The 23723-nt window shown below is 37.0% G+C and overlaps 1 protein-coding gene and 1 long non-coding RNA gene across 2 annotated transcripts; both read right to left on the bottom strand.

Annotated features, from left to right (window-relative positions):
• Positions 1-77: 77 nt before the first annotated feature.
• On the bottom strand, positions 78-19024 carry LOC136197535 (probable methylmalonate-semialdehyde/malonate-semialdehyde dehydrogenase [acylating], mitochondrial). Its single transcript, XM_065987320.1, has 16 exons — positions 18959-19024; positions 18865-18909; positions 18731-18805; positions 18516-18677; positions 18383-18461; positions 18195-18318; positions 17957-18135; positions 17838-17902; positions 1323-1379; positions 1210-1269; positions 916-1143; positions 768-851; positions 640-714; positions 480-584; positions 334-432; positions 78-275 (listed from the first exon to the last, which is right to left on the bottom strand). The coding sequence occupies exons 1-16, from the start codon at positions 18986-18988 to the stop codon at positions 174-176; spliced, it is 1569 nt and encodes a 522-aa protein (XP_065843392.1). The 5' UTR covers positions 18989-19024; the 3' UTR covers positions 78-173.
• A 1126-nt stretch (positions 19025-20150) lies between these two features.
• On the bottom strand, positions 20151-21130 carry LOC136197196 (uncharacterized). Its single transcript, XR_010672481.1, has 3 exons — positions 20911-21130; positions 20521-20855; positions 20151-20469 (listed from the first exon to the last, which is right to left on the bottom strand). It is a non-coding gene; the product is annotated as an uncharacterized lncRNA (long non-coding RNA).
• Between the last annotated feature and the right edge of the window lie 2593 nt (positions 21131-23723).

The raw sequence follows: 23723 nt of genomic DNA, 5'->3' as shown, positions 1-23723 counted from the left end.
CTCAACCTATCTAGAGTTCTGCTTCGATTGGGTTGGGTTGGGTTGGGGAACGGGTTATGGAATTTTACAAAGGGCCGTTTGTGCTCTGTGTAGATTTTCGTACCTCCTGTGCTCGGTGTCAAAAAAAACAGACCAACCTTAGAAGCGGTGCAATCCACGTCTCGCTGCAGTCGCTACTTCATCGTTGGCATGACAGTAGCTGCTTTTGTGGAGGTGGCGTCTTCTGATCGCCACAACTGCGTGATTGTCTTCGTCTGCGTGTAGAATTGGACGCCCTGTAGAAAAAACATTTAGATTTTCACGAAAAAGGACAGGCAAGAGTCGACCAGGTACCTGTTTTCCATAAAAATTCGTATCTCCGCGAAATGATCCTCGGGAGCCCGTGAAAGAGAACATGGGAAGTGGCACGGGAATAGGCACATTGACACCGATCTACACCACTGTTTATCTGCACGGATCGATGCCGTTTTTTTTCTTACTTGGCCAACGTCAATGTCATTTTGGAATTTTCGAGCTGTGGCTCCGGAAGTGGTAAAGATTGCCGTGCCATTTCCATACGGATTTTTGTTGATGATGTCGACAGCCTTAGAGAAACATAAAAAGTCTTTATAACAGTTTATATAAATCCCTGTGACCAACCTCTTCAAAAGTGTCAACGTTAAGAGTGACCAGGACGGGGCCAAATATCTCTTCGGTGTAGCATTTCATATTAGGCTACATGCACATACAAAGGCTAATGTTTCAAATAGCTATAAACATCGGCTGACCTTCACGTTCGTTAAAACGGTGGGCCCAACAAAATTGCCCTTCTCGTACCCGGCTACGACAATATCACGTCCATCCAACTCAATCTGACAAGAGAGATAAGAAAAGAACGCGATTAATAAAGGGTCCCCAAGCTCTTGATGTCTTTACCGATGCCCCTTCGTCGGCGCCGCTCTGGACGAGATCGCACACGCGCTGCTTCGCCTCAGGTGATATCAGAGGACCCAAGTCGGCGCCGGGTTGATCACCGGCGTTCACTTTCAGCTTTTTCGCGCGCTCCAAAAGCTCCGGCATCCACTTTTGTGATTCGCCAACGAAGACGGCTGTCGATAGAGCCATGCAGCGTTGACCGGCTGCACCGAAGGCGGCGCCAACCAACTAAATAGAGAATCATATGAACTTTGTTCCTGAAATTTTAATTAATTAATTAATTAATTAACTAACCTGATTTAATGTGTGTTCCTTGTTTGCGTCTGGCATGATGACTCCGTGATTCTTGGCTCCCTAGAGCCCGTACTCCGGTGAAGTTTCCAGAGAGAAGAGACAATCTTATTTACCATATTCGACTGGACTCTTTTCCCATTTCTTGAACCTCTCTCGTACACGTGTTGGCCCTGCAAGAAACAGCTTCACAAACAATAAAAATGAAATTGAGGGCCTAATCTTTGATTCTTAGAGACTAAATAATAAATTGAGGGCATAATATTTGATTCTTAGAGCCTAAATAATAAATTGAGGGCCTAATCTTTGATTCTTAGAGCCTAAATAATAAATTGAGGGCCTAATCTTTGATTCTTAGAGCCTAAATAATAAATTGAGGGCCTAATCTTTGATTCTCAGAGCCTAAATAACAAATTGAGGGCCTAATCTTTGATTCTTAGGGCCTAAACATAAAATAGGGGCCTAATCATCGATTGTTAGAACCTAAATAATAAATTGAGGGCCTAATCTTTGATTCTTAGGACCAAAATAATAAATTGAGGGCGTAATCTTTGATTCTTAGAGCCTAAGTAATAAATTGAGGGCCTAATCTTTGATTCTTAGAGCCTAAATAATAAATTGAGGGCATAATATTTGATTCTTAGAGCCTAAATATAAATTGGGGGCCTAATCTTTGATTCTTAGAGCCTAAGTAATAAATTGAGGGCCTAATCTTTGATTCTTAGAGCCTAAATAATAAATTGAGGGCATAATATTTGATTCTTAGAGCCTAAATATAAATTGGGGGCCTAATCTTTGATTCTTAGAGCCTAAATAATAAATTGAGGGCCTAATCTTTGATTCTTAGAGCCTAAATAATAAATTGAGGGCCTAATCTTTCATTCTTAGGACCTAAATGATAAATTGAGGGCCTAATCTTTGATTCTTAGCACCTAAATAATAAATTGAGAGCCTAATCTTTGATTCTTAGAGCCTAAGTAATAAATTGAGGGCCTAATCTTTGATTCTGAGAGCCTAAATAATAAATTGAGGGCCTAATCTTTGATTATTAGAGCCTAAATAATAAATTGAGGGCCTAATCCTTGATTCTTAGAGCCTAAATAACAAATTGAGAGCCTAATCTTTGATTCTCAGAGCCTAAATAATAAATTGAGGGCCTAATCTTTGATTCTCAGAGCCTAAATAATAAATTGAGGGCCTAATCTTTGATTCTCAGAGCCTAAATAATAAATTGAGAACCTAATCTTTGATTCTAAGCGCCTAAATAACAAATTGAGGGCCTAATCTTTGATTCTTAGGGCCTAAACATAAAATAGGGGCCTAATCATTGATTGTTAGAGCCTAAATAATAAATTGAGGGCCTAATCTTTGATTCTTAGGACCAAAATAATAAATTGAGGGCCTAGTCTTTGATTCTTAGAGCCTAAATAATAAATTGAGAGACTAATCTTTCATTCTTAGAGCCTAAATAATAAATTGAGGGCCTAATCTTTGATTCTTAGAGCCTAAATAATAAATTGAGGGCATAATCTTTGATTCTTAGAGCCTAAATAATAAATTGAGGGCCTAATCCTTGATTCTCAGAGCCTAAATAATAAATTGAGCGCCTAATCCTTGATTCTTAGAGCCTAAATAATAAATTGAGGGCCTAATCTTTGATTCTAAGAGCTTAAATAATAAATTGAGGGCCTAATCTTTGATTCTTATGACCTAAATAATAAATTGAGGGCCTAATCTTTGATTCTTAGAGCCTAAATAATAAATTGAGGGACTAATCTTTGATTCTTAGAGCCTAAATAATAAATTGAGGGCCTAATCTTTGATTCTCAGAGCCTAAATAACAAATTGAAAGCCTAATCTTTGATTCTTAGGGCCTAAACATAAAATAGGGGCCTAATCATCGATTGTTACAGCCTAAATAATAAATTGAGGGCCTAATCTTTGATTCTTAGAGCCTAAATAATAAATTGAGGGCATAATATTTGATTCTTAAAGCCTAAATAATAAATTGAGGGCCTAATCTTTGATTCTTAGAGCCTAAATAATAAATTGAGGGCCTAATCTTTGATTCTTAGAGCCTAAATAATAAATTGAGGGCCTAATCTTTGATTCTTAGAGCCTAAATAATAAATTGAGGGCATAATATTTGATTCTTAGAGCCTAAATATAAATTGGGGGCCTAATCTTTGATTCTTAGAGCCTAAATAATAAATTGAGGGCCTAATCTTTGATTCTTAGAGCCTAAATAATAAATTGAGGGCCTAATCTTTGATTCTTAGGACCTAAATGATAAATTGAGGGCCTAATCTTTGATTCTTAGCACCTAAATAATAAATTGAGAGCTTAATCTTTGATTCTTAGAGCCTAAGTAATAAATTGAGGACCTAATCTTTGATTCTTAGAGCCTAAATAATAAATTGAGGGCATAATCTTTGATTATTAGAGCCTAAATAATAAATTGAGGGCCTAATCTTTGATTCTTAGAGGCTAAATAATAAATTGAGGGCCTAACCTTTGATTCTTAGAGCCTAAATAATAAATTGAGGGCTTAATCTTTGATTCTCAGATCCTAAATAATAAATTGAGGGCATAATCTTTGATTCTTAGAGCCAAAATAATAAATTGAGGGCCTAATCTTTGATTCTTAGAGCCTAAATAATAAATTGAGGGCCTAATCTTTGATTCTTATGACCTAAATAATAGATTGAGGGCCTAATCTTTGATTCTTAGAGCCTAAATAATAAATTGTGGGCCTAATCTTTGATTCTTAGAGCCTAAATAATAAATTGAGGGCCTAATCTTTGATTCTAAGAGCTTAAATAATAAATTGAGGGCCTAATCTTTGATTCTTAGAGCCTAAATAATGAATTGAGAGACTAATCTTTGATTCTCAGAGCCTAAATAATAAATTGAGGGCCTAATCTTTGATTCTAAGAGCCTAAATAATAAATTGAGGGCCTAATCTTTGATTCTAAGAGCCTAAATATAAATTGGGAGCCTAATCTTTGATTCTTAGAGCCTAAATAATAAATTGAGAGCCTAATCTTTGATTCTTAGAGCCTAAGTAATAAATTGAGGGCTTAATCTTTGATTCTTAGAGCCTAAATAATAAATTGAGGGCATAATCTTTGATTCTCAGAGCCTAAATAATAAATTGAGGGCCTAATCTTTGATTCTCAGAGCCTAAATAATAAATTGAGGGCCTAATCTTTGATTCTCAGAGCCTAAATAATAAATTGAGGGCCTAATCTTTGATTCTAAGCGCCTAAATAACAAATTGAGGGCCTAATCTTTGATTCTAAGCGCCTAAATAACAAATTGAGGGCCTAATCTTTGATTCTTAGGGCCTAAACATAAAATAGGGGCCTAATCATTGATTGTTAGAGCCTAAATAATAAATTGAGGGCCTAATCTTTGATTCTTAGGACCAAAATAATAAATTGAGGGCCTAGTCTTTGATTCTTAGAGCCTAAATAATAAATTGAGAGACTAATCTTTCATTCTTAGAGCCTAAATAATAAATTGAGGGCCTAATCTTTGATTCTCAGATCCTAAATAATAAATTGAGGGCCTAACCTTTGATTCTTAGAGCCTAAATAATAAATTGAGGGCTTAATCTTTGATTCTCAGATCCTAAATAATAAATTGAGGGCATAATCTTTGATTCTTAGAGCCTAAATAATAAATTGAGGGCCTAATCTTTGATTATTAGAGCCTAAATAATAAATTGAGGGCCTAATCTTTGATTCTTAGAGGCTAAATAATAAATTGAGGGCCTAACCTTTGATTCTTAGAGCCTAAATAATAAATTGAGGGCTTAATCTTTGATTCTCAGATCCTAAATAATAAATTGAGGGCATAATCTTTGATTCTTAGAGCCTAAATAATAAATTGAGGGCCTAATCTTTGATTCTTAGAGCCTAAATAATAAATTGAGGGCCTAATCTTTGATTCTTATGACCTAAATAATAGATTGAGGGCCTAATCTTTGATTCTTAGAGCCTAAATAATAAATTGTGGGCCTAATCTTTGATTCTTAGAGCCTAAATAATAAATTGAGGGCCTAATCTTTGATTCTAAGAGCTTAAATAATAAATTGAGGGCCTAATCTTTGATTCTTAGAGCCTAAATAATGAATTGAGAGACTAATCTTTGATTCTCAGAGCCTAAATAATAAATTGAGGGCCTAATCTTTGATTCTAAGAGCCTAAATAAGAAATTGAGGGCCTAATCTTTGATTCTAAGAGCCTAAATATAAATTGGTTGCCTAATCTTTGATTCTTAGAGCCTAAATAATAAATTGAGAGCCTAATCTTTGTGTCTTAGAGCCTAAGTAATAAATTGAGGGCTTAATCTTTGATTCTTAGAGCCTAAATAATAAATTGAGGGCAGAATCTTTGATTCTTAGAGCCTAAATAATAAATTGAGGGCCTAATCTTTGATTCTTAGAGCCTAAATAATAAATTGAGGGCCTAATCTTTGATTCTTAGAGCCTAAATAACAAATTGAGGGCCTAATCTTTGATTCTTAGAGCCTAAATATAAATTGGGGGCCTAATCTTTGATTCTTAGAGCCTAAACATAAAATAGGGGCCTAATCATCGATTGTTAGAGCCTAAATAATAAATTGAGGGCCTAATCTTTGATTCTTAGAGCCTAAGTAATAAATTGAGGACCTAATCTTTGATTCTTAGAGCCTAAATAATAAATTGAGGGCATAATATTTGATTCTTAGAGCCTAAATATAAATTGGGGGCCTAATCTTTGATTCTTAGAGCCTAAACATAAAATAGGGGCCTAATCATTGATTGTTAGAGCCTAAATAATAAATTGAGGGCATAATCTTTGATTCTCAGAGCCTAAATAATAAATTGAGGGCATAATCTTTGATTCTTAGGACCTAAATATAAAATAGGGGCCTAAACATTCATTCTTAGAGCCTAAATAATAAATTGAGGGCCTAATCTTTGATTCTAAGAGCCTAAATAATAAATAGAGGGCCTAATCTTTGATTCTTAGAGCCTAAATAATAAACAGAGGGCCTAATCTTTGATTCTAAGAGCCTAAATAATAAATTGAGGGCCTAATCTTTGATTCTTAGGACCTAAATAATAAATTGAGGGCCTCATCTTTGATTCTCAGAGCCTAAATAATAAATTGAGGGCCTAAACTTTGATTCTAAGAGCCTAAATAATAAATTGAGGGCCTAATCCTTGATTCTTAGGACCTAAATAATAAATTGAGGGCCTAATCTTTGATTCTTAGAGCCTAAATAATAAATTGAGGGCCTAATCTTTGATTCTAAGAGCCTAAATAATAAATTGAGGGCCTAATCCTTGATTCTTAGGACCTAAATAATAAATTGAGGGCCTAACCTTTGATTCTTAGAGCCTAAATAATAAATTGAGGGCATGATCTTTGATTCTAAGAGCCTAAATAACAAATTGAGGGCCTAATCTTTGATTCTCAGAGCCTAAATAATAAATTGAGGGCCTAATCTTTGATTCTTAGAGCCTAAATAATAAATTGAGGGCATGATCTTTGATTCTTAGAGCCTAAATATAAATTGGGGGCCTAATCTTTGATTCTTAGAGCCTAAATAATAAATTGAGAGCCTAATCTTTGATTCTTAGAGCCTAAGTAATAAATTGAGGGCTTAATCTTTGATTCTTAGAGCCTAAATAATAAATTGAGGGCCTAATCTTTGATTCTTAGAGCCTAAATAATAAATTGAGGGCCTAATCTTTGATTCTGAGAGCCTAAATAATAAATTGAGGGCCTAATCTTTGATTCTTAGAGCCTAAATAACAAATTGAGGGCCTAATCTTTGATTCTAAGAGCCTAAATAATAAATTGAGGGCCTAATCTTTGATTCTCAGAGCCTAAATAATAAATTGAGGGCCTAATCTTTGATTCTCAGAGCCTAAATAATAAATTGAGGGCCTAATCTTTGATTCTAAGCGCCTAAATAACAAATTGAGGGCCTAATCTTTGATTCTTAGGGCCTAAACATAAAATAGGGGCCTAATCATTGATTCTTAGAGCCTAAATAATAAATTGAGAGACTAATCTTTCATTCTTAGAGCCTAAATAATAAATTGAGGGCCTAATCTTTGATTCTCAGAGCCTAAATAATAAATTGAGGGCATAATCTTTGATTCTTAGAGCCTAAATAATAAATTGAGGGCCTAATCCTTGATTCTCAGAGCATAAATAATAAATTGAGGGCCTAATCTTTGATTCTTAGAGCCTAAATAATAAATTGAGGGCCTAATCTTTGATTGTTAGAGCCTAAACATAAAATAAGGGCCTAATCATTGATTCTTAGAGCCTAAATAATAAATTGAGGGCCTAATCTTTGATTCTCAGAGCCTAAATAATAAATTGAGGGCCTAATCTTTGATTCTTAGGACCTAAATAATAAATTGAGGGCCTAATCCTTGATTCTTAGAGCCTAAATAAAACATTGAGGGCCTAATCTTTGATTCTCAGAGCCTAAATAATAAATTGAGGGCCTAATCTTTGATTCTCAGAGCCTAAATAATAAATTGAGGGCCTAATCTTTGATTCTCAGAGCCTAAATAATAAATTGAGGGCCTAATCTTTGATTCTAAGCGCCTAAATAACAAATTGAGGGCCTAATCTTTGATTCTTAGGGCCTAAACATAAAATAGGGGCCTAATCATCGATTGTTAGAGCCTAAATAATAAATTGAGGGCCTAATCTTTGATTCTTAGAGCCTAAGTAATAAATTGAGGGCCTAATCTTTGATTCTTAGAGCCTAAATAATAAATTGAGGGCATAATATTTGATTCTTAGAGCCTAAATATAAATTGGGGGCCTAATCTTTGATTCTTAGAGCCTAAGTAATAAATTGGGGGCCTAATCTTTGATTCTTAGAGCCTAAATAATAAATTGAGGGCATAATATTTGATTCTTAGAGCCTAAATATAAATTGGGGGCCTAATCTTTGATTCTTAGAGCCTAAATAATAAATTGAGGGCCTAATCTTTGATTCTTAGAGCCTAAATAATAAATTGAGGGCCTAATCTTTGATTCTTAGGACCTAAATGATAAATTGAGGGCCTAATCTTTGATTCTTAGCACCTAAATAATAAATTGAGAGCCTAATCTTTGATTCTTAGAGCCTAAGTAATAAATTGAGGGCCTAATCTTTGATTCTTAGAGCGTAAATAATAAATTGAGGGCCTAATCTTTGATTCTTAGAGCTTAAATAATAAATTGAGGGCCTAACCTTTGATTCTTAGAGCCTAAATAATAAATTGAGGGCTTAATCTTTGATTCTCAGATCCTAAATAATAAATTGAGGGCATAATCTTTGATTCTTAGAGCCTAAATAATAAATTGTGGGCCTAATCTTTGATTCTTAGAGCCTAAATAACAAATTGAGGGCCTAATCTTTGATTCTAAGAGCTTAAATAATAAATTGAGGGCCTAATCTTTGATTCTTAGAGCCTAAATAATGAATTGAAAGCCTAATCTTTGATTCTTAGAGCCTAAATAATAAATTGAGGGCCTAATCTTTGATTCTTAGGACCTAAATATAAAATAGGGGCCTAAACATTCATTCTTAGAGCCTAAATAATAAATTGAGGGCCTAATCTTTGATTCTTAGAGCCTAAATAATAAATTGAGGGCCTAATCTTTGATTCTAAGAGCCTAAATAATAAATTGAGGGCCTAATCCTTGATTCTTAGGACCTAAATAATAAATTGAGGGCCTAATCTTTGATTCTTAGAGCCTAAATAATAAATTGAGGGCATAATATTTGATTCTGAGAGCCTAAATAATAAATTGAGGGCCTAATCTTTGATTCTTAGAGCCTAAATAATAAATTGAGGGCCTAATCTTTGATTATTAGAGCCTAAATAATAAATTGAGGGCCTAATCTTTGATTCTTAGAGGCTAAATAATAAATTGAGGGCCTAATCTTTGATTCTTAGAGCCTAAATAATAAATTGAGGGCTTAATCTTTGATTCTCAGATCCTAAATAATAAATTGAGGGCCTAATCTTTGATTCTTAGAGCCTAAATAATAAATTGAGGGCCTAATCTTTGATTCTAAGAGCTTAAATAATAAATTGAAAGCCTAATCTTTGATTCTTAGAGCCTAAATAATGAATTGAAAGCCTAATCTTTGATTCTTAGAGCCTAAATAATAAATTGAGGGCCTAATCTTTGATTCTTAGGACCTAAATATAAAATAGGGGCCTAAACATTCATTCTTAGAGCCTAAATAATAAATTGAGGGCCTAATCTTTGATTCTTAGAGCCTAAATAATAAATTGAGGGCCTAATCTTTGATTCTAAGAGCCTAAATAATAAATTGAGGGCAAAAATCCTTGATTCTTAGGACCTAAATAATAAATTGAGGGCCTAATCTTTGATTCTTAGAGCCTAAATAATAAATAGAGGGCCTAATCTTTGATTCTTAGGACCTAAATAATAAATTGAGGGCCTAATCTTTGATTCTTAGAGCCTAAATAATAAATTGAGGGCAGAATCTTTGATTCTTAGAGCCTAAATAATAAATTGAGGGCCTAATCTTTGATTCTTAGAGCCTAAATAATAAATTGAGGGCCTAATCTTTGATTCTTAGGACCTAAATAACAAATTGAGGGCCTAAACTTTGATTCTTAGGGCCTAAACATAAAATAGGGGCCTAATCATTGATTGTTAGAGCCTAAATAATAAATTGAGGGCCTAATCTTTGATTCTTAGGACCAAAATAATAAATTGAGGGCCTAGTCTTTGATTCTTAGAGCCTAAATAATAAATTGAGAGACTAATCTTTCATTCTTAGAGCCTAAATAATAAATTGAGGGCCTAATCTTTGATTCTTAGAGCCTAAATAATAGATTGAGGGCCTAATCTTTGATTCTTAGAGCCTAAATAATAAATTGAGGGCATAATATTTGATTCTTAGAGCCTAAATAATAAATTGAGGGCCTAATCTTTGATTCTTAGAGCCTAAATAATAAATTGAGGGCCTAATCTTTGATTCTTAGAGCCTAAATAATAAATTGAGGGCCTAATCTTTGATTCTCAGAGCCTAAATAACAAATTGAGGGCCTAATCTTTGATTCTTAGGGCCTAAACATAAAATAGGGGCCTAATCGTCGATTGTTAGAGCCTAAATAATAAATTGAGGGCCTAATCTTTGATTCTAAGAGCTTAAATAATAAATTGAGGGCCTAATCTTTGATTCTTAGAGCCTAAATAATGAATTGAAAGCCTAATCTTTGATTCTTAGAGCCTAAATAATAAATTGAGGGCCTAATCTTTGATTCTTAGGACCTAAATATAAAATAGGGGCCTAAACATTCATTCTTAGAGCGTAAATAATAAATTGAGGGCCTAATCTTTGACTCTTAGAGCCTAGATAATAAATTGAGGGCCTAATCTTTGATTCTAAGAGCCTAAATAATAAATTGAGGGCAAAAATCCTTGATTCTTAGGACCTAAATAATAAATTGAGGGCCTAATCTTTGATTCTTAGAGCCTAAATAATAAATAGAGGGCCTAATCTTTGATTCTTAGGACCTAAATAATAAATTGAGGGCCTAATCTTTGATTATTAGAGCCTAAATAATAAATTGAGGGCCTAATCTTTGATTCTAAGAGCCTAAATAATAAATTGAGGGCCTAATCTTTGATTCTTAGGACCTAAATAATAAATTGAGGGCCTAATCTTTGATTCTTAGAGCCTAAATAATAAATTGAGGGCCTAAACTTTGATTCTAAGAGCCTAACTAATAAATTGAGGGCCTAATCCTTGATTCTTAGCACTTAAATAATAAATTGAGAGCCTAATCTTTGATTCTTAGAGCCTAAGTAATAAATTGAGGGCCTAATCTTTGATTCTTAGAGCGTAAATAATAAATTGAAGGCCTAATCTTTGATTCTTAGAGCTTAAATAATAAATTGAGGGCCTAACCTTTGATTCTTAGAGCCTAAATAATAAATTGAGGGCTTAATCTTTGATTCTCAGATCCTAAATAATAAATTGAGGGCATAATCTTTGATTCTTAGAGCCTAAATAATAAATTGAGGGCCTAATCTTTGATTCTAAGAGCCTAAATAATAAATTGAGGGCCTAATCCTTGATTCTTAGGACCTAAATAATAAATTGAGGGCCTAATCTTTGATTCTTAGAGCCTAAATAATAAATTGAGGGCCTAATCTTTGATTCTTAGGACCTAAATAATAAATTGAGGGCCTCATCTTTGATTCTTATGACCTAAATAATAGATTGAGGGCCTAATCTTTGATTCTTAGAGCCTAAATAATAAATTGAGGGCCTAATCCTTGATTCTTAGGACCTAAATGATAAATTGAGGGCCTAATCTTTGATTCTTAGAGCCTAAATAATAAATCGAGGGCCTAATCTTTGATTCTTAGGACCTAAATAAAAAATTGAGGGCCTAATCTTTGATTCTTATGACCTAAATAATAGATTGAGGGCCTCATCTTTGATTCTTAGAGCTTAAATAATAAATTGAGGGCATAATATTTGATACTTAGAGCCTAAATAATAAATTGAGAGCCTAATCTTTGATTCTTAGAGCCTAAATAATAAATTGAGGGCCTAATCTTTGATTCTTAGAGCCTAAATAATAAATTGAGGACCTAATCTTTGATTCTCAGAGCCTAAATAACAAATTGAGGGCCTAATCTTTGATTCTTAGGGCCTAAACATAAAATAGGGGCCTAATCGTCGATTGTTAGAGCCTAAATAATAAATTGAGGGCCTAATCTTTGATTCTTAGAGCCTAGGTAATAAATTGAGGGCCTAATCTTTGATTCTTAGAGCCTAAATAATAAATTGAGGGCATAATATTTGATTCTTAGAGCCTAAATATAAATTGGGGGCCTAATCTTTGATTCTTAGAGCCTAAGTAATAAATTGAGGGCCTAATCTTTGATTCTTAGAGCCTAAATAATAAATTGAGGGCATAATATTTGATTCTTAGAGCCTAAATATAAATTGGGGGCCTAATCTTTGATTCTTAGAGCCTAAATAATAAATTGAGGGCCTAATCTTTGATTCTTAGAGCCTAAATAATAAATTGAGGGCCTAATCTTTGATTCTTAGGACCTAAATGATAAATTGAGGGCCTAATCTTTGATTCTTAGCACCTAAATAATAAATTGAGAGCCTAATCTTTGATTCTTAGAGCCTAAGTAATAAATTGAGGGCCTAATCTTTGATTCTTAGAGCCTAAATAATAAATTGAGGGCCTAATCTTTGATTATTAGAGCCTAAATAATAAATTGAGAGCCTAATCTTTGATTCTTAGAGCCTAAATAATAAATTGAGGGCCTAATCTTTGATTCTTAGAGCCTAAATAATAAATTGAGGGCCTAATCCTTGATTCTTAGGACCTAAATGATAAATTGAGGGCCTAATCTTTGATTCTTAGCACCTAAATAATAAATTGAGAGCCTAATCTTTGATTCTTAGAGCCTAAGTAATAAATTGAGGGCCTAATCTTTGATTCTTAGAGCGTAAATAATAAATTGAGGGCCTAATCTTTGATTCTTAGAGCTTAAATAATAAATTGAGGGCCTAACCTTTGATTCTTAGAGCCTAAATAATAAATTGAGGGCTTAATCTTTGATTCTCAGATCCTAAATAATAAATTGAGGGCATAATCTTTGATTCTTAGAGCCTAAATAATAAATTGAGGGCCTAATCTTTGATTCTAAGAGCCTAAATAATAAATTGAGGGCCTAATCCTTGATTCTTAGGACCTAAATAATAAATTGAGGGCCTAATCTTTGATTCTTAGAGCCTAAATAATAAATTGAGGGCCTAATCTTTGATTCTTAGGACCTAAATAATAAATTGAGGGCCTCATCTTTGATTCTTATGACCTAAATAATAGATTGAGGGCCTAATCTTTGATTCTTAGAGCCTAAATAATAAATTGAGGGCCTAATCCTTGATTCTTAGGACCTAAATGATAAATTGAGGGCCTAATCTTTGATTCTTAGAGCCTAAATAATAAATTGAGGGCCTAATCTTTGATTCTTAGGACCTAAATAAAAAATTGAGGGCCTAATCTTTGATTCTTATGACCTAAATAATAGATTGAGGGCCTCATCTTTGATTCTTAGAGCTTAAATAATAAATTGAGGGCATAATATTTGATACTTAGAGCCTAAATAATAAATTGAGAGCCTAATCTTTGATTCTTAGAGCCTAAATAATAAATTGAGGGCCTAATCTTTGATTCTTAGAGCCTAAATAATAAATTGAGGACCTAATCTTTGATTCTCAGAGCCTAAATAACAAATTGAGGGCCTAATCTTTGATTCTTAGGGCCTAAACATAAAATAGGGGCCTAATCGTCGATTGTTAGAGCCTAAATAATAAATTGAGGGCCTAATCTTTGATTCTTAGAGCCTAGGTAATAAATTGAGGGCCTAATCTTTGATTCTTAGAGCCTAAATAATAAATTGAGGGCATAATATTTGATTCTTAGAGCCTAAATATAAATTGGGGGCCTAATCTTTGATTCTTAGAGCCTAAGTAATAAATTGAGGGCCTAATCTTTGATTCTTAGAGCCTAAATAATAAATTGAGGGCATAATATTTGATTCTTAGAGCCTAAATATAAATTGGGGGCCTAATCTTTGATTCTTAGAGCCTAAATAATAAATTGAGGGCCTAATCTTTGATTCTTAGAGCCTAAATAATAAATTGAGGGCCTAATCTTTGATTCTTAGGACCTAAATGATAAATTGAGGGCCTAATCTTTGATTCTTAGCACCTAAATAATAAATTGAGAGCCTAATCTTTGATTCTTAGAGCCTAAGTAATAAATTGAGGGCCTAATCTTTGATTCTTAGAGCCTAAATAATAAATTGAGGGCCTAATCTTTGATTATTAGAGCCTAAATAATAAATTGAGAGCCTAATCTTTGATTCTTAGAGCCTAAATAATAAATTGAGGGCCTAATCTTTGATTCTTAGAGCCTAAATAATAAATTGAGGGCCTAATCCTTGATTCTTAGGACCTAAATAATAAATTGAGGGCCTAATCTTTGATTCTTAGGACCTAAATAATAAATTGAGGGCCTCATCTTTGATTCTTATGACCTAAATAATAGATTGAGGGCCTAATCTTTGATTCTTAGAGCCTAAATAATAAATTGAGGGCCTAATCCTTGATTCTTAGGACCTAAATGATAAATTGAGGGCCTAATCTTTGATTCTTAGAGCCTAAATAATAAATTGAGGGCCTAATCTTTGATTCTTAGGACCTAAATAATAAATTGAGGGCCTAATCTTTGATTCTTATGACCTAAATAATAGATTGAGGGCCTCATCTTTGATTCTTAGAGCCTAAATAATAAATTGAGGGCATAATATTTGATTCTTAGAGCCTAAATAATAAATTGAGGGCCTAATCTTTGATTCTTAGAGCCTAAATAATAAATTGAGGGCCTAATCTTTGATTCTTAGAGCCTAAATAATAAATTGAGGACCTAATCTTTGATTCTCAGAGCCTAAATAACAAATTGAGGGCCTAATCTTTGATTCTTAGGGCCTAAACATAAAATAGGGGCCTAATCGTCGATTGTTAGAGCCTAAATAATAAATTGAGGGCCTAATCTTTGATTCTTAGAGCCTAGGTAATAAATTGAGGGCCTAATCTTTGATTCTTAGAGCCTAAATAATAAATTGAGGGCATAATATTTGATTCTTAGAGGCTAAATATAAATTGGGGGCCTAATCTTTGATTCTTAGAGCCTAAGTAATAAATTGAGGGCCTAATCTTTGATTCTTAGAGCCTAAATAATAAATTGAGGGCATAATATTTGATTCTTAGAGCCTAAATATAAATTGGGGGCCTAATCTTTGATTCTTAGAGCCTAAATAATAAATTGAGGGCCTAATCTTTGATTCTTAGAGCCTAAATAATAAATTGAGGGCCTAATCTTTGATTCTTAGGACCTAAATGATAAATTGAGGGCCTAATCTTTGATTCTTAGCACCTAAATAATAAATTGAGAGCCTAATCTTTGATTCTTAGAGCCTAAGTAATAAATTGAGGGCCTAATCTTTGATTCTTAGAGCCTAAATAATAAATTGAGGGCCTAATCTTTGATTATTAGAGCCTAAATAATAAATTGAGAGCCTAATCTTTGATTCTTAGAGCCTAAATAATAAATTGAGGGCCTAACCTTTGATTCTTAGAGCCTAAATAATAAATTGAGGGCTTAATATTTGATTCTCAGATCCTAAATAATAAATTGAGGGCATAATCTTTGATTCTTAGAGCCTAAATAATAAATTGAGGGCCTAATCTTTGATTCTTAGAGCCTAAATAATAAATTGAGGGCCTAATCTTTGATTCTTATGACCTAAATAATAGATTGAGGGCCTAATCTTTGATTCTTAGAGCCTAAATAATAAATTGTGGGCCTAATCTTTGATTCTTAGAGCCTAAATAATAAATTGAGGGCCTAATCTTTGATTCTAAGAGCTTAAATAATAAATTGAGGGCCTAATCTTTGATTCTTAGAGCCTAAATAATGAATTGAAAGCGTAATCTTTGATTCTTAGAGCCTAGGTAATAAATTGAGGGCCTAATCTTTGATTCTTAGAGCCTAAATAATAAATTGAGGGCATAATATTTGATTCTTAGAGGCTAAATATAAATTGGGGGCCTAATCTTTGATTCTTAGAGCCTAAGTAATAAATTGAGGGCCTAATCTTTGATTCTTAGAGCCTAAATAATAAATTGAGGGCATAATATTTGATTCTTAGAGCCTAAATATAAATTGGGGGCCTAATCTTTGATTCTTAGAGCCTAAATAATAAATTGAGGGCCTAATCTTTGATTCTTAGAGCCTAAATAATAAATTGAGGGCCTAATCTTTGATTCTTAGGACCTAAATGATAAATTGAGGGCCTAATCTTTGATTCTTAGCACCTAAATAATAAATTGAGAGCCTAATCTTTGATTCTTAGAGCCTAAGTAATAAATTGAGGGCCTAATCTTTGATTCTTAGAGCCTAAATAATAAATTGAGGGCCTAATCTTTGATTATTAGAGCCTAAATAATAAATTGAGAGCCTAATCTTTGATTCTTAGAGCCTAAATAATAAATTGAGGGCCTAACCTTTGATTCTTAGAGCCTAAATAATAAATTGAGGGCTTAATATTTGATTCTCAGATCCTAAATAATAAATTGAGGGCATAATCTTTGATTCTTAGAGCCTAAATAATAAATTGAGGGCCTAATCTTTGATTCTTAGAGCCTAAATAATAAATTGAGGGCCTAATCTTTGATTCTTATGACCTAAATAATAGATTGAGGGCCTAATCTTTGATTCTTAGAGCCTAAATAATAAATTGTGGGCCTAATCTTTGATTCTTAGAGCCTAAATAATAAATTGAGGGCCTAATCTTTGATTCTAAGAGCTTAAATAATAAATTGAGGGCCTAATCTTTGATTCTTAGAGCCTAAATAATGAATTGAAAGCGTAATCTTTGATTCTTAGAGCCTAAATAATAAATTGAGGGCCTAATCTTTGATTCTTAGGACCTAAATATAAAATAGGGGCCTAAACATTCATTCTTAGAGCCTAAATAATAAATTGAGGGCCTAATCTTTGATTCTTAGAGCCTAAATAATAAATTGAGGGCCTAATCTTTGATTCTCAGAGCCTAAATAATAAATTGAGGGCCTAATCTTTGATTCTCAGAGCCTAAATAATAAATTGAGGGCCTAATCTTTGATTCTTAGAGCCTAAATAATAAATTGAGGGCATGATCTTTGATTCTTAGAGCCTAAATATAAATTGAGGGCCTAATCTTTGATTCTTAGAGCCTAAATAATAAATTGAGAGCCTATTCTTTGATTCTTAGAGCCAAAGTAATAAATTGAGGGCTTAATCTTTGATTCTTAGAGCCTAAATAATAAATTGAGGGCAGAATCTTTGATTCTTAGAGCCTAAATAATAAATTGAGGGCCTAATCTTTTATTCTTAGAGCCTAAATAATAAATTGAGGGCCTAATCTTTGATTCTTAGAGCCTAAATAATAAATTGAGGGCATAATCTTTGATTCTTAGAGCCTAAATAATAAATTGAGGGCCTAATCTTTGATTCTTAGAGCCTAAACATAAAATAAGGGCCTAATCATTGATTCTTAGAGCCTAAATAATAAATTGAGGGCCTAATCTTTGATTCTTATGACCTAAATAATAAATTGAGGGCCTAATCTTTGATTCTTAGAGCCTAAACATAAAATAAGGGCCTAATCATTGATTCTTAGAGCCTAAATAATAAATTGAGGGCCTAATCTTTGATTCTTATGACCTAAATAATAGATTGAGGGCCTAATCTTTGATTCTTAGAGCCTAAATAATAAATTGAGGGCCTAATCTTTGATTCTTAGAGCCTAAATAATAAATTGAGGGCCTAATCTTTGATTCTTAGAGCCTAAATAACAAATTGAGGGCCTAATCTTTGATTCTTAGCACCTAAATAATAAATTGAGGGCCTAATCTTTGATTCTTAGAGCCTAAACATAAAATAAGGGCCTAATCATTGATTCTTAGAGCCTAAATAATAAAAAATATATCAACATCCTTACAGCCACATCCGATCCAACAAATGACACAGCACGAATGGTCGGATCGTCGAGAATAAAATTGACAGCTGAATCAAAACAAGACGTCAAAAACCAGCCAATGACAACAGTCCGTTCCCTACCGTCTCTGGATCCGTGTATGACGTTGAGGACTCCTTTTGGCACGCCGGCATCGTGAGCCATTTCACATAGCAACATCGTAGCACCCGGATCGCGCTCGGACGGCTTCAGGACGAACGTGTTTCCGCAGACCAACGCCAGCGGGAACATCCACAAAGGAATCATGGCGGGAAAATTGAATCTAAAGTGAGAAATTAATAAATTTTAGAAAAATCTCTACGGTGTAGTAGTTGGCTTTACGGCGTAATTCCTGAGCAAACTCCAAGGGGAACTCGATATGAAATTGTGTCCATGTCTCTCGAGATCGATGGCAGGGTTTCGCCGAGTTGGAGAGACGTAATAGAGCAGGCATGTTCAACAACCTCTGAAAAAAGTGCATACGACATCAGAATGCTACAAAAGAGACAGCCCCCACATAGCAAACTCACGAAGTCCTCTCAAAACGTCCCCCTCGGCATCGGCGAGAGTCTTTCCCTGTTCGAGAGTGATCACTTTGGCCAATTTTCCCTTAAAAATATCTTCGGTTATGACGTTAAAAATTTCGCGCACTAAAGCTCTTACCATGTTGTTTCTGATGATGTGCTGAAGTTTGAACATGATCTGTTGTCTCGAAAGAATCGAGACGTCTTTCCACGACTCGAAGGCGCTCGCTGCCGCGTCGACTGCGCTGTTCATTTCTTCGCGAGTTGCACACGGCACTCGAGTGACCACTTCGTTCGTTGCCTTGGAAGAAATCGGACTGAGGCCCCCCATATGGAATTCTGTCTGTTTTATACCGGATTGTGCAAGTCGATCCATTCGTTCGTCTTCGAGTCGACGAATTGACCGTTGATAAAGAGTTTCGTCGTGCTCTATAGTACACAGCGACTCGATTGGCGTTTGCGAAAAGTGACGCCGTATGCCTACTTACGCTGAGCCGAATCGTCGATCGGAGCGACGTAGCGGCACGAAGCATCTACGGAACTGTTGCATGCTGAGCCAATTACATTAGCTCTCTTGCCTACCGACGGCTTGCAAAGCATTCGTACGAGCATTGTCGGGACTGGAAGCGCACGCGAAGAAGGCAAGAAGCAATGGATAAACGAAGCAATCAATAAAAACAAAACTGTCCCGTTTACGGTGGCGTAACCGTACGTAGCCACTTCGAAGAACAAATTTACGGAGCTATTAACGACCGATCCGATACGTTCAGGGAGCATACAGACAAATACAATTTTAATGCAACTCAATAGGAAAATACAATTTTAAAACGAAAAAAAAAACATAACGTTGTTGCATGCTTCATCTAAAGAGACTGTGAAGTTAACGGACGACGTAGACGGTGGTGATGAACCCGTCGGTGTGCAGCAGAACGTAAGAGAGCTGGAAGTTGCTCCTGAATTTAACAGCGAAGATATGGAGCCACCTGATGGAGTCTTTGATAACGAGCCTAACTGAGGCAGCAGAAACGTTTGATCCGGCCTTTACAAGAAGAAGAATAGGACGAAAGGGATAGTGAAGAGGAGGACGAACGTGATATAGTTAAAACGCTTGAAGCGACGCCGTAGCAGTTAAAAACGCTTGAAGCGACGCCGTAGCAGTTAAAAACGCTTGAAGCGAAGCCGTAGCAGTAAAACGCTTGAAGCGACGCCGTAGCAGTTAAAAACGCTTGAAGCGACGCCGTAGCAGTTAAAAACGCTTGAAGCGACGCCGTAGCAGTTAAAAACGCTTGAAGCGAAGCCGTAGCAGTAAAACGCTTGAAGCGACGCCGTAGCAGTTATCGCATCAGCTTCTTTTGAAGGGCACTAAGAAGGTGGCAAGCAGTAGTGCCGTTATTGCTGAGAAGTCTCTTGTAGAAGTGATTGATTTGAGACCGGGAAAGAAGAGAGAGTTAAAAACGCTTGAAGCGAAGCCGTAGCAGTTAAAAACGCTTGAAGCGAAGCCGTAGCCGTTATAAACGCTTGAAGCGACGCCGTAGCAATTAAAAACGCTTGAAGCGAAGCCGTAGCAATTAAAAACGCTTGAAGCGAAGCCGTAGCAGTTAAAAACGCTTGAAGCGAAGCCGTAGCAGTTAAAAACGCTTGAAGCGAAGCCGTAGCAGTTAAAAACGCTTGAAGCGAAGCCGTAGCAGTAAAACGCTTGAAGCGACGCCGTAGCAGTTAAAAACGCTTGAAGCGAAGCCGTAGCAGTTATCGCATCAGCTTCTTTTGAAGGGCACTAAGAAGGTGGCAAGCAGTAGTGCCGTTATTGCTGAGAAGTCTCTTGTAGAAGTGATTGATTTGAGACCGGGAAAGAAGAGAGAAAAGTTAAAAACGCTTGAAGCGAAGCCGTAGCAGTAAAAACGCTTGAAGCGACGCCGTAGCAGTTAAAAACGCTTGAAGCGAAGCCGTAGCAGTAAAAACGCTTGAAGCGACGCCGTAGCAGTTGGAAGAGCACCGCCGTTGAAGAAACGCTTGAAGCAAAGCCCACACAACACGTTTTAACGCATTTGCACGTTAAAGCCGATTCGAGCTCTCCAAAACGGCGAGTGACAAAACTAGTGCCAAAAACGGTAACAGCTTAGAATACTTTTAGATGACGAGGCTACCTTAGAGAGTCATAGTTACTCCCACGCCGTTTACCCGCGCTTGGTAGAATTTCTTCACTTTGACATTCAAAGCACTGGGCAGAAATCACATTGCGTCAACACCGATTGCCAGCCATCGCAATGCTATTAGACAGTCGGATTCCCCTTGTCCGTACCAGTTCTAAGTAATCGTTAATCGCCTAGCTGCCGAACGCCGACGCCCGCGAAAGACGCTGAAACACCGAAAGACGCCGAAATTTCGTTCACTGCTCTCGTCGAAGAGGTCCGGCTTCGATGTTGCCGCCTCCGCCAGTCCTCGACGACTCGCTCGGCTTCCGATGCCAGCCCGACAGACCCTTAAAGCCAATCCTTTTCCCAAAGTTACGGATCTATTTTGCCGACTTCCCTTACCTACATTTTCATTGCGCCACAGGGTTTCGTCACCCCACGACTCGCACACATGTTAGACTCCTTGTCCGTGTTTCAAGACGGGTCGGATGAGACCATTTCACCCAACGACCTCGAACCGCTTATGACGACGACACGACGCTCCCGCACGATCGCATCGAGCACCGAAATTTCGTCTCACTTCTGCGTCCGTATTAGCATTACCCAGGCTACACCAACGAGGAGGTTCGGACGCTTCGTAGCCCAAGGCAGCCACCGCAAAGCAATGGCCACCCGTTCCAAAATTTGAGGGAAGCATTGGCTCCTCGGTCCGCCTCGACGCCCTTGCTATCGCGACTATAACGCTCCCGACCGAAGTCACGAGACACCTGACGCGACAGCCGAACGTCGTCGACGAACCGACGTTGGCTCGCACAGGACAGAATTGTGGCGCGCCTCGCCGCCGTCGAGCCGCCTTCGAGCCGACGACGGTTTGATTGGATCCGCCAACCGACTCCCGACGACGTGACGCGACTGAATCTGCAAAGAGTGCTTTGCTGGTCGCATTCGTTTCTCCCAGACAGACAGACAGACGGACAGACATGCTCCCGAAAATACTCGAGAGCGCCATTTGCGTTAGAAAATTCGATGATTCGCTGAGTTCTGCAATTCGCAATTCGCACTACTTATCGCAGTTTGCTGCGTTCTTCAAAGCACGAGCCTAGAGATCCACCGTTGAATGTTATTTTCATTTCATATTTCGTATTAACTAATCATTACCTCGGTCCCCAAAACCAACAAAACAGAAAAAGGTCCTCTTCCGTTATTCCATGCTAATCTATTCAAGCTTGACCGCCTGCTTTGAACACTCTAATTTACTCAAAGTGAAGGTCTCCAGTCGCCGGCACGCACAATTAAAGCACGCCGGCTCCTCGAGAAGAAGATCGACTCGACCAGTGACACGCGGTCAAGCCGACCGATCGAATCGACCTGAAATCCAACTACGAGCTTTTTAACTGCAACAGCTTTAATATACGCTATTGGAGCTGGAATTACCGCGGCTGCTGGCACCAGACTTGCCCTCCAATTGTTCCTCGTTAACGGATTTAAATTGGACTCATTCCAATTACGAGACCTGAAAAGCCCGTGTTGTTACTACCTCCCCGTGTCGGGATTTGGTAATTTGCGTGCCTGCTGCCTTCCTTGGATGTGGTAGCCGTTTCTCAGGCTCCCTCTCCGGAATCGAACCCTAATTCTCCGTCACCCGTTGCAACCATGGTAGGCCAATACCCTGGTAGGCAGAAACTTGAATGATCCGGCGCCGGCGCAAAGGCCATGCGCTCCAAACAGTTACTATGAATCGTCCGAAACGGGACCGAAATCCCGATTGGTTTTGAATCTAATAAATACAACCCTTCCGCAAAAGTCGGGCATCGACGCATGTATTAGCTCTAGAATTACCACGGGTATCCAAGTGGTAAGAAGACCATCAAATAAACTATAACTGATTTAATGAGCCATTCGCCGTATAACAACGAATAACTTAAGACATGCATGGCTTAATTAATCTTTGAGACAAGCATATGACTACTGGCAGGATCAACCAGGTAACTGCCTTTCCGAAGCACAGTGTGCACCGTCGCTCGACGGACGATCCGGAGATCCGCCCGTCGTGCGAGGCATTCGCACCCATAATACAGTTTCTCTCGATCGTCGAAGATACGTGATCGAACGACGCGAGATTCAAACACTTTCTGCCGCCTTTTCTCCGACTATCCTGCATCGAGACGACGGCGACGAGGCCTGCGTCTGCGATGCGCGATGACACGCTCCACTCGCGTAGTGCCGTGCCGCCAGATTGCCTGATATTGTTTCACACACAACACGCGTATTTACACGCCCCTTCGACTCAGAATCGTAGCGATTGCACGCGAACAGCCTGAGATGCCTGCACTCTTTCCACTGTCTATCGGTACGGATTCGGAGCAGCGTCAGTATTTACACTGATCAAGACTGCTCGCGATCGGTACTGATACTCGGGTCAATCGGTATTTCCATTTCCAGAGAGTAGTACCCCCTTACTATATGCCAAAAAAACGGGGTTTTGTCCTTAATAACTTCAACACTACGGCGTGTAAGGCCGTCGCTCGAAAATACGAATGCCATCTTCAAAAACACGTTTTCTGCATAGCAACAGTACATCGAAATTTGTAATTGAATTTTTGCAACCAACCGGAAGCGATTAACTTAATTACACCGCCGTTTTCGTCGAATAAACGGACCTCGATAGTTCCTTTTTAAAAAATTTTGGGAACGCCTACTATTGAGGAGCAAGTGTCTTCATACCCGGTCCGTTGCTAGGCTCGCCCGCAATCTCCTCCCCTTTTGATGACGTCTGGGTGACGTCACTAACCACTAACAACTTAAATGTAACCACGTGTTATAGAGCAATATCGATTCTGACGTCACTAATGCGATTATTCGCAACTGCCCCGCCTAGGAATTAGGCAACGCGTGCCAACGCCCTAATTAGTTCCGCAGTCGAAAACTCCACATTTTCTGTGATCCGAATACACTGAACTTGTCAGTCAATGCAATAGACTTCGATCTGTTCAGAAAATTTCGTTCCAAGAGCTATTTCAGCGAAGCTACAACGTTTTTTCGACTTTTTACAACATTCCGGCGACCGTTTCTATGTCGATCGCTAGTCCCTCATTCTCTACTTCTATTTGCAAAGGCGTTCGCTATCCTAAGACGTCTCGACGTGCTCTATTCGCAGTGACCTTGCATACACGCCTATTGGGCGTGGGACACCTCCACAAATGAGCGCACGAGAC

Source organism: Oscarella lobularis, chromosome 17 (genome assembly GCF_947507565.1).
Source record: "Oscarella lobularis chromosome 17, ooOscLobu1.1, whole genome shotgun sequence".
Lineage (NCBI taxonomy): Eukaryota > Metazoa > Porifera > Homoscleromorpha > Homosclerophorida > Oscarellidae > Oscarella > Oscarella lobularis.
This window is presented reverse-complemented; position numbering and strand designations above follow the sequence as displayed.

What these genes read in the sequence shown, in the direction of transcription:
- LOC136197535 (XM_065987320.1), bottom strand. Translation starts at nt 18,988, where the DNA reads ATGCTCGTACGAATGCTTTGCAAGCCGTCG. An exon ending in GATCGACGATTCGGCTCAGC is followed by an intron (nt 18,806 to 18,864) that starts GTAAGTAGGCAT and finishes TGTGTACTATAG; the next exon opens with AGCACGACGAAACTCTTTAT. An exon ending in ACGTTGACACTTTTGAAGAG is followed by an intron (nt 585 to 639) that starts GTTGGTCACAGG and finishes TGTTTCTCTAAG; the next exon opens with GCTGTCGACATCATCAACAA.